Consider the following 19,765-nt stretch of genomic DNA (forward strand, 5'->3'; position numbering starts at 1 on the left):
CTAAAGACAAAAAGAGATAATGACTTCTTTTCCACAACTGCACAAGATTTTTATATTCATTATACATTAAGGCCATGTTTAAATGTAGAGGCAAATATTTCTTACTTTTGTGATGCCTACAATAATGGAATTCATATACTGGAAATTTTTTAATAAAGTGAATTAGATACGTTGCATCATCTCTATTTCTCTTATTTTGTGGTGCATGTTTACCACGTTTATCCGAAATTAGAATTCCTGTGTATGCTTTTCTTTTTAGAGCATTTCTTATTGTGCCATCGCTAACATTTAATAAATTTTAAAAAAATCTACATACTTTGTGGTCATTTCCATTTGCATCTTGTAATCTAGCTGGCTCTGAGCCACTCAAATAAAAGACACGATAGTCCATCACCTTGTCTTTTAATCCATTTTTGCAATGCAAGGATTTCGAACGCTGAAATCCATGACTGTGTGGTGGGTGTCCACGCCGAACTCTAGAGTTTTTTCAAGAATCTACCTCATTGTTAAGATTTGGTCCGTTGTTGATTTATTGGGTCGAAACCGCACCGATATCTTTCCACTATTCGTTCGGTGTAGGAGAGCATTCTTGTGTACAATACTTTATATGCTATATTAAGTAGAGTGATGCCTCTATAATTACCAGTCACCATCATGTATCATGTCTCCTGTTTGTGAAGTGGACACAGTAGGTATACCTAATTTCCATTCTGCGAACTTCTTCCTGTTGCCAGATTTCAGTTATTAATTTATGCATATGTTTCAAAAGGGTATCGCCGTCGTTTTTAAAAAGTTCGGAAGGGAGATTATCTGAACCGGGATCTTTTGTTATTTTTCAATTTTAAAATAACTTATCTAATTCCTTATTCGTAGGAAGTGCATGGCGTCCGATTATTTTCATTCATTTGAATCATGGGAACCTCCATCTCCTATTGATGATTGTCATTAAGCAGTTCTTCAAAATGATTCGCTCATCTGTTTAGTATCTGTTTCTTGTCACTAATTACAGAACCATCAACAAATCTAGTTCGTTCTAAATTATACAAAACTAAAACCTATTAGACTTATTTGAAACGGTAGTTGATGGTTCGTTACCAAAGGCAGAAAATGCTGAAGCTTTAGGACTTTCGCTAAAAAGGGATGTTTAGACTTAAACCATTAATCATAGTAAAAACACTATGTCAAAAATTATTTATTTGTACAAGCAATTTGAAAATATTGTCACATTTTTAGCAAGAATTGAAGAAACTATGGGTCGAATTAAATCGTTAAAAGGCAGCTATTGATATCAAAATTAAGCTTTACAAGTTTCTAAAGTGTACTGTAACCCAGTCGGTGTAAACCTCTAAGTCTGCTGGCCGCCATGTCACAACAACCCCTCTTGACATATTACCAACCTAAGGAATATCTGACACTAGCATGGGTACCAAAATACATAACACTAGCAACCAAAAATTTTGGAGATAAGGGAAGCTATTTGTTTTATGAAGAGGGTTGAAATATAATAAAATATTTCGGTAATATAAATTTTCATTTTAACTTTATATATTACTCTTATACTCTTTATTGTTTAATTTATTCATTTTATAATATTGTCGCATCTTCGCGCAGGCGGACCCAGTGGAATAGATACTTGAGGAACTGGGGCATTTTCCCAATATCCAGGAAATCTGTCACCACTTGACATATTACATTGCATGCTCAGTGGTGATTCATTGTACACTTCGTCCAATAACTGGATTCTCATTCGGTTCCATTTGATTGATTTATAGTTATCTGATATGCCTTTGACAGGTGAAGTGTCTTGGTCTTCCCATCTAAACAAACAGAAACTTTATTAGTCCTTGATATATACTATACAGTCTATATATTATTAAAATACAAATGCACTTCATTTTTAATAAATATATACAATTCTTTTTTCTTAATGTTGCTTATAAATGTTTTGTCTCGAAACTTAGTCCAGCCGTCAGAGATTTAACCACTTAAAATCATACGAACAAGCTGAATTTTGCTGAGAAGTCAATTTGGGACCCTAAAAAAGATGTAAAACAGTTTGTCATTCCTACCCCCGGGCTTCTGCCTAAAACCCCTCGTAGGGCGAGAAATCTATACGCCGTAGAAAGAATGTAGCTGCGATAATTCTAAACAAAAATGTACATTAGCACTTTTTTTGTAGAATAAACCGTTCTCTCTGAAATAATGATTTAAGCGACCGGCGATTTTAACTGTTTAATGTCTCATGAGATTAATAAAATTGACTATAAATGACATAATTTACTTTAAAATCCAAAACTGCATACGAAATCCGCACTCTTCACCTATAAAACGCATTTTAATTTTTGTCGCTAGGGCACTCTGATCAAAAGATATCGAATTTCTCCCTCGACTTGATATAAATTTTATTTAAAGAAAATGTTTTCACATCCTTAACTGTCATTCATAAACACCGGTCGCTTCAAGCGTTGTTTCTGAAAGAACAGTTCATTCCACAGAAAAAGTGCTAATATACATTTTTGTTCAAAATTATGTCATCTACATTTCTTGTTTGAAACAATTTTTTCAATGCGTACAATTTTTTGCTAAATTGTACGCCATAGAAAAGTTTTATGGAGAAGTTTTAAGGGGGAATCCCGGGGGTAGAAGTGACAAACTTTCTTGCATCTTGTTTAAGGTCCCAATATTAATTGATATTCTCGACAAAATTCAGCTTGTTCGTATGATTTTTAGAGGTTCAGTGGCATTTTCGTCTTTGAGGACTGGAGTAACTCTTTTATCTCTACCACGGAACCTTAGAGTAGCGCGGACGTTCTGGGAACGCGTAAATTGTTACACTAGAAGACGAAGGGATAAGGAAGAAGAATTTAGATAGAAAACAAAGAGGTAATCACTTACTAGATAGTAGAATTACGTAAAATAAATAGCTGGAGACGGAGACAAGCAGTTTTCAATAAATTTGACATCAAAATTCATTCAATCTTCACAAGCTGTATCCTACAATTCTTCCTTTTGATTTGTAATTTAGTATTTGTTTGATACTGTTATCGTCTCCATAAGTTCTTGTATTATTATACGATCAATTCCAGAAGATATATAACATATAAATATCATGAAAGAAGTGACCAATATAAAAAGAAAGAATAGTTGATAGATCTCATAAAACTAAATACAGATAAATAGTAGAAGAGTTGAAAGAAGTAGAAATGACAAACGTTGCTATTTTGTGAGGGTGGTTGCGTGACCCGAGGCCATCTTGAAAGGAAGAGGTTATTATAATGTTCTAGAGATCTGAAATTTGCCCGCGGTCAAGTATCTGATTATTTGAATAATAATCATAATAATTTATGCTGAAGATTTCCTTGAAGTGCCGCCATTTTAAAACACTAAAATAAGAAGTAAATAAACGGAGTACATTTAATACAAATATTGTTCTTCAATACTTACTCGTTCATATATCTAAAAAGCGTTTTTAATGCTTGATCACTTATTGAGCTCTTACACACTTCAAGCTCGCTGCTAGGAAAATAGTGGATATAGTTAACACACATTTCATCACTTATGCTGAACCCACCAAGAGTTACATTTTCTCTATCTTCTGTGTTGTAGTCGCATTTGGTTATTAAACTATGGCCCTAAAAAACAAACTGCTTGTATTTTTAAGATAGGTAATTTCAGGTTAAATTCATACTGAAGTTTGAACATGTGCTTACCACCATTCTCTCCATTTCATATCATCATATTCCTGCAGTCTACTACTCATAACATACATAATTACTAAATTTACTAAAAAAACAATTAAGAAACTTTGAACACAATCAAGTTTATGTACTAAAATTTGAGGATATTTACTTGACGGATTTCAGGATTTTTACATAGAACGTAAAAAGTTTGATTCTGACTGAAAAACTTAATAATGGAGTAAATGAAGGAATCAGAGCAAGAGTCGTCAGTAACTTGTACTAAAGGCAGCTGACTGTATTATTTTGCTTACTATTTACCACAGCGCACAAAGACTTCGTGAGGATTTCGTAAAAGAAAAATATTCTGTAAAGGTTTAGAGTCCTCAAGACATGAAATAGATTATGGTAGTTTCATTTATTATTGTTTGCTAAGCAGTTGCCAAAAATTGCGGTCGACGGTCATAGAAGTAATTAACACTTAAGGGAAATGTCCTATGACGGACCTTTAAATATGACCACAGAACATCTTGTTATTTGCACAATATGTAAATGTTTCAAATTTTGCAGAAGAAGTGATGATAAAAATTTATTCATAATTTACTAAAATCCTGTCAAAAAGATATCATCGGCATATATGTAAATAATATATAAAATAAGTAAATACCGGTACGGAACGAATACCTATATACGTTAAGCTTTGCAGACGATCAAGTAGTGATTGCACAAGACCAAGACGACCTCAGCTACATGATGAAGAAACTACAAGAAGAATATACCAAGGCTGGCCTAGATATTAACCTCGCGAAAACAGAGTACCTATCTACAAGTGAAGAAGACATAGAAGATCTACAGATTTATGACAACGTAACAATCAAAGGAAAGGATAAATTAAAATACCTGGGGTTTATAATCACGAAAAAGGCAACAACAGAGGAAGAAATTACACAAAGATTAGGACAAACAAGAACAGCAATCCGGCAACTTAACTCAGTATGGTGGGATAGACACCTAAATATGAAGACAAACGCAGATTTATAAAACATTAGTGCGAAGTATTATGACATATGGGGCTGAAAATTGGATCATAAACAAGAAAAACAGCAGAAGATAGTAGCAACAGAGATGGAATGCCTGCGAAGATGCTGCAGAGTAACAAGAATGGATAGGAGAAGTAATGACGAAATAAAACAAAGAACATCAATAGAAGCAGACATACTAACATATATAGAACAAAAAATACTAAAGTGGTATGGACATGTAGCGACAGCAGATGGATAAAGAGAATAACCGAATGGAGCCCCATAGGAAGGAGGAAAAGAGGACGACCCCGAAAATCCTGGAGGAACAAAGTAGACAACGCCATGAGTAAGAGAGGCCTAAACGATGGAGAATGGAACAACAGAGAGAGATGGAAACGGTTTAGCGAGGGAAGGCAGTGAATACTGTAGAATCCCTAAATATATATATATATATATATATATATATATATATATATATATATATATATATATATATATATATATATAAGTAAATACCAAATTATTTTATTACACCAAAAGAAATTATAAAGTTCTTCTTCTTCTTTTTATGTAGACATGACTTGATAAACTTTCAATCAAAGAAACATTTTAGCCCTAATGTTCCGGTGGTGATGAGTTGTGGTCAGTGGATTTTGTTCAGAATTTTCTTTTCTTTTAACAGACAGTCTGTTGCTATAGACGGCAAAAATTGCCAATCCTCGAAGAGGATTGAACGGTTGTATTCCTGTCTTTTTAAATACATTGATTGCATTTGATGGTAGAGCACTTTTTAAATATGCTGTATTAAAGAGATTAGTTACTTGAAATTGGGTCACTGTTTTACCTAGATTCTAACGCAGTTATAATTGAGATTCTTGGTCGTAGTAAGTTTGAAGCGGTCTAAAAAATCTTACGTCCAAGGATTGAACTTGATGAGAGCAGTGAGCAGGAAAACAAAACATAATTATACCGTTTTCCTTTGAAAACTGAAGAGCTTCAAAACTTTTATGACTACCGTGGCCTCTTTTTTTCTCTATCGAGGAAAATCAAAGCAAAAGGAACATATATTTCAATACATTCATTTCAGATACGACCGTAACATGTAAACCGCGCTCTGTAATACTTCAAGAACCAACTTGTTTGCGACCTTTACTAGCATAAATTTTCTGCGATTTCTTTTGCACAGTGGTCAAACTGGACTTTTATATACATACATTACATTTTATAGTTTATATTACAAATGTTTTCCGGTGGAAAGTGAAACTCGTCTAATATATTTGCTAATGCAGTAAAATAGGCACATATATTTGGTTTATCAAAAGTTTGAGCCCTTGCCAACGAAGTACTTTATGGAGTGTGTAATGATATTCGAGCATTTCGCTTTAAAAAGCCTCTGACCAATTTCCATTCTGCCATTCTGGTTTCCTTATTAAAATTGTAACTAATATTGTTTCTTTCAGCTTCTTCGTATACAAGGTTTTGCAAATCTTTACTAGCCAAACCAAAAAAAAAAAACGAGTTTCCATAGTGATAATATGGTCAGCAACTTCGTTTTCACTAGTAGTGAAGAATATTTGTCTTCGTTTTCCCAAATCACCTTTGATACTTTCTTATTGCTTAATAAAGCGCCTTTTCAAAGTCGTTCTTGGAACGTTAAATGTTTTTGCTGCCAGCTTAAACCCCAAAGTTTTTCCTTGTATGCTTTTTAAAGCTTGCTGCATATTACTCTATTTCCACTGTTGCCTTTTCTGGGGAGCCATCTCTGTAAAACATATTATGCTAGGTATATTATCTCGTAGGTAACGAGACAGGGAGGGGTCTATAATAGGCAAATAGACAAGGCAGTAAATTTAATTTTGTTATTTTGCTTTTTACCATTTTAACCTAAAACAAAGTATACTATTTGATAAAGAAAGTGTAGTCATTTTTATTTTATATAAAACCAGAGTATCACGTAGCTTAAAGTATGTTACCAGTAAAATACTAGTTACCAAAAATTGTTATTAGATCAGCAACGGGGAAATTTTAATTTTATTTTACAAATTTATTGTTATAATAGCCACGTAAAAGTCTAGGGATATTTTTATAAATAGACGTATTTTGTTTATCTGTAATAAACTTAAAAAAGTAATACACAATTTGTAGTTTAAATTGTTGTTTAATATGTCAAAAACTATAAATTGCAAAAAAAACAGAAAATTTGAGCAAAAAAAAAATATATTGCAAATCACCCATGTTTCACATACTACAATAAAATGTCAAAAATAAGAAATATAAACTTAAAATAAAGTATGGCCACTACGTTGGTTTATCACAGCTCTACATCTACTGTTCATGCTCCGAATCACATTGTTAATGTGTGCTTGGAGTAGTTGTGTCCATTGTTCTCTCAGAAGCTCTGTTAATTGAAACTCATTGTAGATATATATATATATATATATATATATATATATATATATACATACATGTTCAATGGGATTCAAGTCCGGTGATTGTGCTGGATACGCAATACATCAATACCCTCGTTATCCAACCAGTTTGTTACAATATGCGCAACATGTAGTCGAACGTTATCATGCATAAAGTAAAAATTTTCTCCAACAGCAGCAGCAAACGGGCGCACAACAGGTTCAAGAATAGTATTCAAATATTGCTGACTTGTGAGAAACCCACGTGGGAAAATGAGGTCAGTTCTTCCGTCAATCATGATTCCGCCCCATACCATTAATCTACCACCTCTGTATGCATACACTTCTTGAAGATGTCGTAATCGTTCTCCATTTTCGAGTCGTCTCCAAACTCTTGTCCGACGAGAATCTGGATGAAATCCATATCTAGATTCCTCACTAAACAAAACTGTGGTCCAGTCATTGCCAGTCCAATTCTGAAACTCTTGATACCAGGTTAATCTTGCAGCGCGATTGCCTTTAGATAGAGGTGGACATCTCAGTGATCGCCAACTACCAAGATTGGCTTCATGGAGACGATTCCTCACAGTACTGCTGCTAATTGTTACATTATGTGCAAGCTGTAATTCATTAACCAGCTCGGGTGCTGTGATTGTTGGCTGCCTTCTGGCATTTAAAATTAAATATCGGTCTTGAGCGACGGTTGTAGAGCGACCACGTCCTGGATGTTGCTCGGCTGGACTCCCAGTGTCTCTAAACCGACGCCACAAACGACTAAAACATTCTAAAACACGTATTGCTATCAGTTTTACATTTTTTTTTTGATAAGTCATTGGTATTGTCAAATCATTAAAATATCCTGAGACTTTTGCGTTGTGTGTACTAAACTTAAATTACAAGTACAAACTTCGTGCTCAAGCGACAAGAGGCGATGTGTATGTAACGCGCGCTATTTGAAATTACAGGGTCCGTCATAGACAACATAGACACACTTCCCCTACCTTCACTGAGATTAATACTTATAAAATTATTACTTTAATAAAAATTATTTTATTAAGGCTTCTATCAGTTGAAACGGTTAGACGATTAGTTGACACCCTTAAGTTGAGATGGGTAGTGTTGACAGTCCTCCGGGATTTTTCGCAGTCCGTACCTGCAGCCTTGCTGTTTTTAGTGCTGCAATGGCATTTTGTATCTCTGATTTAAAGATAGAAGGTCCTGTTTCTCCTTCTTCATATATGCTGATCAACAGTCCTGTCCGATGCAAATAATTTTTCTATCTAGAATTTCCATGTTTCTAAGATTTCCATCGGTATCTTTTATGCTGTTGGGTGACTTATTAAATTCGTTTTTATTTTTCATTGATTTCATTCGTTGAAAAACCATTTTTTTTTATTCTCGAATTGTTGTTCTTATGATTTTGTGGATTCGCTGGTATTTCTCTGAATTTTTGTTCTTAAATTTATGTCTCTCATCCATCATATCCGTTATCTCATCATCCATTATTTCTTCTTCTGTCTGCCACGCTTTAATAGAGTCGTGCATGTTTTTTATATTATTCTCTATCTATATAACTGTCTATTATTATGTTTAACGTGCTCTCGTTAACGTCCTGGCAACTCTAGTATGGAAAATAGATTTTTGGAAAAGCAAAAAAATTTTCGATGCAACACCTGCAAAAACTATGGAATAAATCGCCCTGCCAGTTAGACTGCGTTTAATTTTTTAGTGCGGTATTAGCAGTCTTTAGTTCACGTTTTTATTCTATGCATTTTGTGACATTTATAGTTTATCTAATAATATACTATTTGTAAAATATCGGATAGCAATTATAGTCCAAGCGAACAATTTGACGATTCTGATAAAAATCCTGATTTCTCTCCCGTTAACCTTGGACCTTCTGTTAAATGCTTTCTTTTCGTATAATGTAAGTGCTAAAATTTCATGGCTGATTCAAAGTGATTGAGAAAGTGGTAACGGTAAAGAAAATCAAACAATTGTCAAAAATCGGGCAAGAGATAAAGTAAGTGGAAGGAATATATTTTCAAGGAGAGAAAAGTTGAAGAAAAATTTTATATCGACATTAAAAATACTAATAAATGCCTGAAGGTGAAAGAAAAGCTGGGAAAACTGTAACTGTGAATTAAAAATAATCGACACTACTAAACAGGATATTTTGACAATCTTTAATAACAGAAGAGGATAGCTTTACAGATGAGTAGTTTATTTTTATTTATCACTTTCGATTTTGTTGAATATTTTTTATTAAATTGCTTTGAAATTTGTGTATATATTTTGTATATTTTTTAAGTATACAAAATAAATATTTATTTTATATTTATATATAAATATTTATGTATATAACTGGTTCCCTGGTGTATATAACTGGTGAACATTATATACATAACTGGTTATGTATATAATGTTCATAACTATAATATAACTTTTTTTTTGAATATTTTTAATAAATGCTTAATTGAAGGCCAAACGATTCCAGACGATTGGAATTTGGCCCACATTAGCCCCATTTATAAAAAGGGAGACAGAAAAGAATGCGGAAATTATAGAGGCATTAGCGTAACTAGCTCGCTGGGAAGGTTATATGGTCGTATATTGAAAAGAAGAATAGAAGAGGAGTATAAAGAAATTGAAGAACAAAGCGGCTTCAGAGCAGGAAGATCGTGCGTGGACAACACATTTACCCTTCAACAAGTAATTGAAAAACGAACAGCTCGAAACCTCCCTACGCATCTGGTATTTATAGATCTGGAGAAGGCTTATGATACAGTTCCTTTAAAACTCTTAGTTAGTGTCTTGACGAAAACGGACCTTAGTAAAACATATCTAAAAGCAATACTGAACATCTATAAATGTCCTCAAAGCACTGTAAAAACAGGAAATACTTTCTCAAGGGTATCTACAGTAACGAAAGGCTTGAGACAAGGATGTTGTCTTTCCCCCACCCTATTCAAAATATATATCCAAGAAGCACTGCACCAGTGGAGACAAAAATGTGCGGGAATGGGGTTGAAGCTTAACAACCATTATCTGACAACGCTGTTCTTTGCAGATGATCAAGTACTAATTGCAAGCTGTGAAGAAGATGCAGATTATATGCTTAGAAAGCTCAAAGATGAATACGAAAATGGGGGATGAGTATGAATATGTCTAAAACAGAATATATGCGAATAGGCAGTGAAGACGAAGACCCGGATTTGGACATTAGACAAATGAAAAGGTGCTACGAATACAAATATTTGGGAAGTATTATCTGCAGTAAAGGAACAACGGAACGAGATATAGACTATAGAGTGCAACAAGGCAGGAAGAGTGTTCAAATTCTGAATTCGATACTTTGGTCCAACAAAGCTACTATGAGAACTAAAATGACTATCTACAAAGTAATTGTAGAGCCCATTCTTACATATGGAGCAGAATGTTGGCAAATGACAGTAAAAGGAAAGAAAAAAGTTGACACGGTTGAAATGGACTACCTGAGAAAAACTTGCCGTATATCAAGAGTAGAACGTATACCTAATTCTGAAATTAGAAGAAAAACAGATAGAGTACATACAACTTCTGAAAGAATAGAAACTAGACAGTTAATATGGTATGGACACGTACAAAGGATGGACGACAACAGATGGCCAAAAAGAGCTATGGAATACAATCCAAGTAATAAAAGGAAACGAGGAAGACCAGCCAAGTCTTGGATACAAGGTGTTATGGAAACCATGAAAGACAGAGCCATTGATGAAGACACCTGGAGAGATAGAAAAAGATGGCGATCGAAATGCGGGAAGCGACAGAAGCTGTAGGATCCCCGCTTATATATATATATATATATATATATATATATATATATATATATATATATATATATAATATAACTTTTCAAATATATTCACTATTTTATGAGTATATATAATATAAATATTCTTAACCCTACGTACGATTAAAACATATAAATCAAAAGAATTCGTAGTCAAACAGTTTTTTGCTTCTTCTGAAATTATTATTGTTAAAATGGAGTTGCCTCCTTTTTGCACCAGTGTCTTCAACTCCGTCTGTAACATTGATAGTGAACATATTATCGTCTGTGAACGATAGTGAAGATATTAACTAAAGGCAAGTTTTCAAATTATCACTCTGTATGTTTGTGGTAAATTTTAAACAAAAATTAGCCTGTTTAACTTTTATATTGCAGATTTAAAAAGAAAATTAAACAGGAATTGAATTATAGAATAGAAAACATTGGAAAACAACGAAAAAGATATGGATGAACTTCAAAGTCAAGGAAAGTACAAGCATTAAATATAAAAGTGACTAAAACAAATAGTAACACAAAAGAAAAATCAAGGACCACAAAAAGGTTTAATTTTTCATCCAATAAATTTAATCACTAGATAATTCGATAACTTGAGTATCAAAATGTTTTTAACACGTCTACACTGCAGTCTACCTTATTCTTCTCGGTTTCTGTGGCTTTCCATTATAATGTACCTACCATAAGACACAGAATGAATAAAAAAGAATAGTCAATCCCATGAAGAATAAATATGGACTTACCGGCAGAATTTTGACAGGTCGTTTAAGAATTCGTATTTCTTGGAAATGGGTACTAAAGTGGTTGTCTCTGTTGAGTTCCGGTAGTTCTCTTCCATGCTCATCAAAGTGTCTGGTGATGACACGTACTCCTGTTAAATGAGTGTGTAATTGGGAGCCAAATATGGTAATACCTTCTGGAGATAGACTCTAAAAATGTTGTCTAATATCACTATTACGATTTTAAGTATATACGAATTTAAAAGAACTATTACCATCTCATTTATTAAATGTAAATGTTACAAAAGTACGTGCAAGTCTAGGGTTTAGCTAGCCCTTCACGGTGGCCGCTTTCTCCGCGGGATTCTTTTCATAAAATGCTTCTTTACTAAATGTTTATTTCTATATTTTAAAGAAAAAAGGAACAATTTTTTATATTGATAATAGTAGGTTGCTGAAGAACTTCTAACAGGATTTAAATATTTGATATTTTATGTACGATCAACTAGAGAAGCTATCTGTGAACAAGCACTCGAGGAAGAAGATCTTGGTCTGATAATAAATGGTGAGACGATCAACAATATAAGGTATGCTGACGATACGGTTCTCCTAACGGGAACGCTAGTAGAACTACAACATCTCGTTCAAAGTCTCAATATATACTGTAACAGTTACGGCTTGAAAATTAATTTGAAAAAAACTAAATTTACGGTAATCACGAAATCAAAGAACATCAGAGCTAATCTTGTAATAGACAATACAACGATTGAGCGTGTGTCCTGTTATAAATATCTAGGTGCTTGGATCACAGACGATACTGATCAAACAAAAGAGATTAGATGTAGAATAGAAATCGCTAGATCAGTCTTTAATAGAATGCGCAAACTCTTTTGCAATCGTGATATCAATATAAAGTTACGAATACGAATGCTGCGGTGTTATGTCTTTTCTACCCTGTTGTATGGAGTAAAGGCTTGGACACTAAAACAGTTGACCACAAAAAACATCGAAGCTTTCGAGATGTGGTGCTATAGGCGCATTCTCAGAATATCATGGATGGACCGCGTCACTAACACGCAAGTACTCCAAACTTTAGACAAAAGATGCGAAATTCTAAATGAGATAAAAACTAGAAAGATGGAATACTTGGGGCACATTGTGAGAGGTGAAAAGTACGAACTTTTAAGAAATATCATGCAGGGCAAAATTAAGGGCAAAAGAAGTGTGGGAAGAAGAAAAATATCGTGGCTTCGTAATCTACGTGAATGGTTCGGGTGTAGTTCGATTGAACTTTTTAGGCGCGCTGCTAACAAAGTCGCAGTGGCCATGATGATTTCCAATCTCCGCTAGGAGTGGCACGAGAAGAAGAAGAAGTACGATCAACAGCGGATCAGTTTTCCTTCTTTGCATATTAATTTTTGAAAGTTTTCTATGGGGAAAATTCTTTGTTTTATAAGTTCTGGATTTTTTTGAGTAAAAAAATATAGTATAAAGTTTCAGGATTTTTTAAACGATCTATAACATCAGATCTAACAACATAACTAATAATTATATTACTTTCTATACCTAAGCAGTAATATAAATGTTTGTACAGACAAAATATATTAAATGATATGACTTTTACAGCCCATTTAAAAAATCTCCACCTTCATCATTATCATTATCAGTTGCTGCTACAGCTCTTCGTGAGCCTTGGCCTGCTTTAAAACATTCTTCCATCCTTCCCTGTCCAGCGTCTGTCTTCTACATGCCCTTACTACAATCTCCTTTAAATCGTCCTGCACATCGACCAGGTATCTGAGTTTATGTCGCCCCTTCTTCTTCTTCCGACAGGCCTATTTAGCATGGTTATTTTGTATCATATGTATCATTTGTATTATTATATATCATATGTATAATATATTATATCAGCGAGATTGGGAACTTTCCGTCTTGCCTCGTACAACTACTGTAAAAAACTGATTATATTTATATACTGACCATTGCAGTGCAAGCACTTGTGCAGTATCCTGATAAAGAAAAACGACTTTGTCCCGGTGGGATAGCCATTTTGTCCGTATATTCTAATCCGAGTTCTATTACACCAGCATCCATGGGTTTTAAGACTGAAGAAATGTGGAATCTTATACCTGAACTGTCTACTAAACCTGAAAATGTTATATGCCATTAGTAGGTATTAAAAAATATAGAATCATTTACAAAAATGTTCAGCATCATCATGTAACCTGCTGTTTTATACTGTGATATCATGCATTTTCAAGTCAAGTATAGATTAGGTTACAATTTCATTTACCGGATAAAAAACCTAGACTTTTATTAATTAAAATATATTACCTGCTTTAAGGTCTGGATTGTTATAGTGTACCTCTAGCATGATATAAGGATTAAAATTTTCTCCACCCAAGGCCAGACTTGCTTCCTAAAACATTAGTCCCAGTTACTGTTTTGAAAATGTTTCTTTCTAACATTTCAGCATTTATTTCTTAAGTTTTGGATTATAGAAAGCGAGTATAATTGATACTGTGAAAAATCCGAATAAAAACGAAATGAAATGATAAAAATTAAAAAGCAGAATACACCACAAAGATAAAAGTTGAAAGACTGCAGATGATTCAACAAGATATTTATTCTAAAAAGAAAGAGCAGAACAGAAAGAAACATAAGCATATATATCAAAGTAATAAAAAATAAATAAAAATAAATTGTTCCCAGAGCGAAAAAAATCCATCCAAAATCCAGAAGTTATGGAAAAATGTTCTTCTTCTTGTTTTGTGTCTGTTTTTCTATGTTTCTCTAGTAAGTTGTCGTTCAATTGTTTTTGTGGACTTCCCACTGATCGTCTTTCTATTAAGGAACCGTTTCTCACAGTCTTTACCACTATATTTGTTGTCATTCAGCTTATATGATCGTTCCATTCTATTCTTCTATTTCTTACCCAGTCATTGATGTTTTGCACTTGCTTCTCCGTCATCTATCTGTACTTCTAGCTCTAACTGACCATCGATTTTTCACCTATGCTATTCCTAGCATTCTTTTTGTTCTCTCTGTATTAGGTCGTGTTTCTGCAGCGTACGTCATTGGTCTCATTGGTTTGATTTGTGCCTTTCTGCCTGTCATATCTTTCCCGATATTTTTATTTCTCTATATTGAGGTATCCTGAGGCTTGTTTGCTCTATTCACTTAATCTTCCACTTTAGTTTCGAGCTTTCACTCGAGGATGTATGCCTGTTTTGTTGTGTTCTGTATTGTAAAAAAGCTTTTTTCTTTTTTTCACATTTTGTCTTCACTTCCTCTCTAAACCATGGTGTTTTCTTTTTTGATGTTAATGTTGGTTACTTTCTTCTCTCCAAGTGAATCTGTCGCTGCGTTAATTATGTTATTTTTGAGTGTTTTTCAGCTTTTCTCGATGTTATCGTTTTCTAATATTTTATTCCCAGCGATCTTCTCTGATATTCTTTTTTTTTGTATTAGTATTTCGTGGATTCCGTATTTATTCCTTAGACTCTGATTTTTGTTCGTTATATGTGCCGCTCTATTGGGTGTGATCTATGGAAAAATGTAAAAAGAGAAAAACTAATCTGAAATAAATGTTAATAAATGTAAATCTGAAAAAAATCTAAAACGAACGAAGGATGAAGAAAACGAAACATGCATACAATTATAAGATAATAAGGAAGAAAACACATGCTCTTAAGAAGACTAAAAAATTATTACTGGGAACGTTTTTCAAAGACGTAATTCATATTTTGTATAATAGAGAAGTAACAATAAATAGTATAAAAACTATTCAAAATAGCTACAAAAATTACAAGATGGAAGCCATAATAGATTCGGGATCTAAATACATAGGTAACGGAAGACTCAGTCAACAAAAGGAAGAGGATACAGGATGAGAAACAAATAAGTCAACAGACTCTGTTATACTGACGACGCAATATTGATAGCCCAAGATGATCATTTACAAAGATGTTAAAGATCTAAAGTCGTCAAATTGTCACCCTGCTTTATTACTATGAATGTTTCTATCTTATTGAACATTACTTACTTTTGGATACGTGAACGGAGTTGCCCCCATGGCCCATGCGGCAAGTACCTTCTTGCACACTTGTGTTTTCGGCGGTCTGTCTTCCGCAAAACAATTTCCATCATATAAAGGAATTTCTTCATTTGCATCTGCTTGACAATGGAACACTTCCATGTGATGGACGACGCCTTCGCTACTGTCTTGAATGTGAGCTCCGTACTAACAAAGACATGGAAAAAAGAATTTCAATATTCATTAATAAATCAAATCACTCTGATTCGTTGAAGTTGCCTCGTATTATATTTACGGTCCGGGTAACTAATCCCTCTTTGGTTCTGACCTCCCGGAGGCAGTGTAGTGGTAATCGTGATTTCGTGTATTCGTCTCCAAAGATCTCTGTCTCTGGACATTTCTTTTAACTCATGCACAGGTCTTTTGCATATTGCTGCAGATCCATCTTGTTGGGGATCATCCTCGTGATCTTCGGTCTTCTAACCTTTCCTTTTATAGTAAGTCTTTTCACGTTTTTTGTGTCTGTTCGCATAACATGTCCAAAGTATTTTAATTGTTGGAGATAGACTTTGCTGGATAGCTGTTTGCTGACTTTAGGTCATTTAAAATTGAATTATTCGTCCAGTGGTCAGTCTTCGGAATAACATTCTTCTCCAATTTTCGCTTGTTGTAGGGTCCAAGATTCACATCCGTATGTTAGTATTGGGAATATTAAGCAGTTGATCAACCTCATTTTAAGAGTTCGTGAAACTTGAGAATCCTTCCATATTTTGGCCATCTTTCTAACGACTACTTTTGCTAGATCACATTTACGTTTTATTTCTTTCAGTAGTGATCCTGTCTTTATGATCAATGATACCAGATATAAATTTGAGCTTACAACCTCAAACTGGTCAATCGTTGTTATGTGTAGATGATTGTTATATACTCTATCCACTGTCATGATCTTTCTCTTTGATATGTTTAACTGCAGACCAAATTTTTGATTCTTATTTTTAACCAGCCGTATGAGATCAATTAACTGACTGTTTGCGAGAAGGGTGTCATCTAAAAAACGTACGTTGTTTACTTCTCGGCCATTTATTGACATGCCCTTTTCCCATCCTTTAAGCGCTCTTCTCATAATATGCTCCCCATTAACATATATTAAATAATCGTAAATCCAGTTTGCTCTTGGGGAATTTCTCTTAGTAGGAAAGTTTTTAGTCTCTCATTGATTAGGTGTACCATTATTTTGCTGGCATTTGGGCTAAGGAAGATGGTTTTACAGTTGTCGCATTTACCGAAGCTACCTTTTTTATATATTGTCGTTATTGTAGATTTTGTCGCGTCATCAAGCCATTGCTTGGAATGCAATATTTTGTTACAAGTGAAGCAATTTTTATTATTATTCCGATTTCCTCTGTGGCTTTAAGCATTTCTACTGTTATCATATCTAGACCTGGTGCTTTGTTACACTTAAGTTTACTAATCGCCAGTCTTATCTCATTCTATAGTAGGTATATTAGGTTCTTCTTCCATTTCATCAGGAGGTTGGTGAACAAGTTTCTGGCGTTGATCATCTTTATATAGATCCCAGCAGTATAATCTTCATGTCTCTGTTATATCTTTTCTGTTGGTTCTCAGGGTTCTTATGCGGTCTTCAACGGTCCAAGTTCTGGCTCTAAAATCTCTTGTTATGTAGCATATTTTTCTAAATAGGTTTCCTGGCTGATTGTTTCGATCGTAGCTCTCAATTTCTTTACATACATTGTGATTGTATTGTTGTTTATCAGTCTTACACCTTCATTTTATTTCGTTGTTTTCTTAAACTAGACTATCCACAATCTACTCCAATTTAACAAAGATTTTTTCTATTCTCAATTATTCTAAGGGTTTAATCTGTTATCCAGTGTTTCTGTTGCACAGGATTATTTAACTTTCGGAGATTAAATGGTGTTGTTGCACAATGTATAATAATCTCCCATATTTTGTGTGAAGTAATATGATGACTATAAATATATTATAAATATATATAAATATATATTATAATATATTTATTAAAATAGTAAGGTTAAAACATTCAACTCACCTGATAAATATGATGCTTTTTCCTATATTCTTCTGGGAGTTTAACAACACGGCACCAGTAGGTTGTTTCTTCAGCAGGTACTTTAACGTTGTCATTTAACAAATCAAAAATGTTCACATGGGACGGTAGTTTGTAATTCGCTTTAGTATTTTTCAATAAGTTAACCCTCACCATGCCTGAGTCTTCATGAGACGATGTTATGTTAACACCGTTTGCTTTGTAGAGTGTGTGTTGTCCTCTAGACCATACGACATGAGTTGTTCCCTCCTATAAATAACGTATAATATATTCAAAAGTATCTATTCTTTACCAATTTAGCCATTCATTTCTATACCCATATTTTTTTATCCAAAAATGCCACCTCCTAAACTAAGTGATAGACTACGAGACTGGCGAAGTTTTCACCGTCACTTAGAACAAACAATAAGTTTGTTCGTCTCATCACAAACTTAAGATGAACTTGATGAATAAACGTAATAAGTATCCTAAACAAAATATGATGTTCATTACACTGAATGACAATATCGCCTTAGAAACTGACTTACTGCCAATACTCGGGAAGAAAAGAAATACATTGAAAGTTATTGTCAACCGCATGGACTGAAAACTTATTCTTCATAGCTGGCTTTATTTTTCGAGCCGCGATAACGAACTTAATAATAGTCCATAACCTAAATAACAACAATGTAACCAAAGTTGCAAAGTGCATTCTTGACTATGAGTTCTGTGTTCAAGAGCCATGACCTCACCCTAGACATAAAAATAAGGCTGCTTAAACGTTATGTGTACTCAGTGCTTCTGTGCGGAGTAGAAACGTGGACATTGAAGGCGGAAACTCTATTAGGCGATTTTTTGGCCGACGTATTGGGAGCTGGCTGCTAGTTCCCCCATCATAATTTGCAGTTCCTCGAATGTGCTCGCTATAATCACTAGTCGTCAGCGAATCTGAGGTGGTTTAACTTGTTGCCATTAACGTTAATGCCATAGATTGACCAATTTGTTGTTTTGAAGACATCTTCTAGGGCTAGGTTGAAAAACCTTTTCAATGAAATCTTAACATGCGAATAATAAATTAGTCAAAGTCACTGGCGGTGTGGAAGGGGGAAGGTTCTCCGCGCGCTCTTGTCTTACTCACTTCACTTGGTCATCGCGGTCGACGTCTCTCGATCAGTCTCGGTCGGATCACGATTTTTGGCTCACGCTGTCAAGGGTAAGGATTAATACGAGACTTGTATTTATTTAACAATTCAGATGTCCATAAATAAGACCATGGACCCCCTAACACATGCTGGCGGACCCCCAGGGGTCCGCGGACCACAGGTTAAGAAACACTGCCGTAACTAATGTTAATCAGTCTGATGATATTTAACATTTCAGAAGCAGTAACTCAATTTTTTCTTAGATTAATTCGTCCTCCAGTGAAAATAAAAACCTCGCATTTGTTGAGATTTCAGTTGAGAAACCAGGGGTTGTTTTATTAAGACAGACTTATATAGGTAGCTGGGAAAAATCCCTTATGAGAAACAAACGTGGTATAGCGAAAGAGTTTCAATTTACTCCGTTATAATTATAGTACGCGTTTGGATATTCCGCAGGAGAAAAAAGAAAATCTTAAGAGGTTTAACCCAAATTAAAAAAAAACAGAGACTCAAAACTTTTATAACCAATTGCTCACAGAATTTGATCGTCAGTCTAAAAAGATTACCGATTTAAACAAAGACGATAACAGCAGTGGTGTAAGTCATGAAGACTAAATATTTTGTATACATTTCAAATAAAAGTTTTCGTTAATTTTTCATTTTAGTTTGACATTATAAATATCCTTTTTCCTATGAGTTAATGAAGATTTGCTACAAAAACCCCATATATCGAATAAACAAGTGACCATCTTAAAAAAACCAAAGACAAAAATAATGTTATTTATATTATAAAACGTGTGTAATCATCCAAATAATAAATTACTAATTTGATAATTTTCGCAAACTTAATATTGTGCAATCAAATAA

The 19,765-nt window shown here is 34.0% G+C and overlaps 1 protein-coding gene across 1 annotated transcript in view; it reads right to left on the reverse strand.

The window, feature by feature from the left end:
- Positions 1-1,523: 1,523 nt before the first annotated feature.
- The window catches only part of Tbh (Tyramine beta hydroxylase), a 30,071-nt gene continuing 11,829 nt past the window's right edge, over positions 1,524-19,765 (reverse strand). Inside the window, exons 4-10 of the mRNA XM_072539598.1 lie at positions 17,760-18,026; positions 15,698-15,895; positions 13,987-14,071; positions 13,633-13,799; positions 11,677-11,862; positions 3,445-3,632; positions 1,524-1,817 (exon numbers count right to left, since the gene is read on the reverse strand). Of these exons, the coding sequence (XP_072395699.1) occupies positions 1,580-1,817; positions 3,445-3,632; positions 11,677-11,862; positions 13,633-13,799; positions 13,987-14,071; positions 15,698-15,895; positions 17,760-18,026 (1,329 nt within the window). The 3' untranslated portion in view covers positions 1,524-1,579. The remainder of the gene's footprint in view (positions 1,818-3,444; positions 3,633-11,676; positions 11,863-13,632; positions 13,800-13,986; positions 14,072-15,697; positions 15,896-17,759; positions 18,027-19,765) is intronic.

This window comes from Diabrotica undecimpunctata, chromosome 7 (genome assembly GCF_040954645.1).
Source record: "Diabrotica undecimpunctata isolate CICGRU chromosome 7, icDiaUnde3, whole genome shotgun sequence".
Lineage (NCBI taxonomy): Eukaryota > Metazoa > Arthropoda > Insecta > Coleoptera > Chrysomelidae > Diabrotica > Diabrotica undecimpunctata.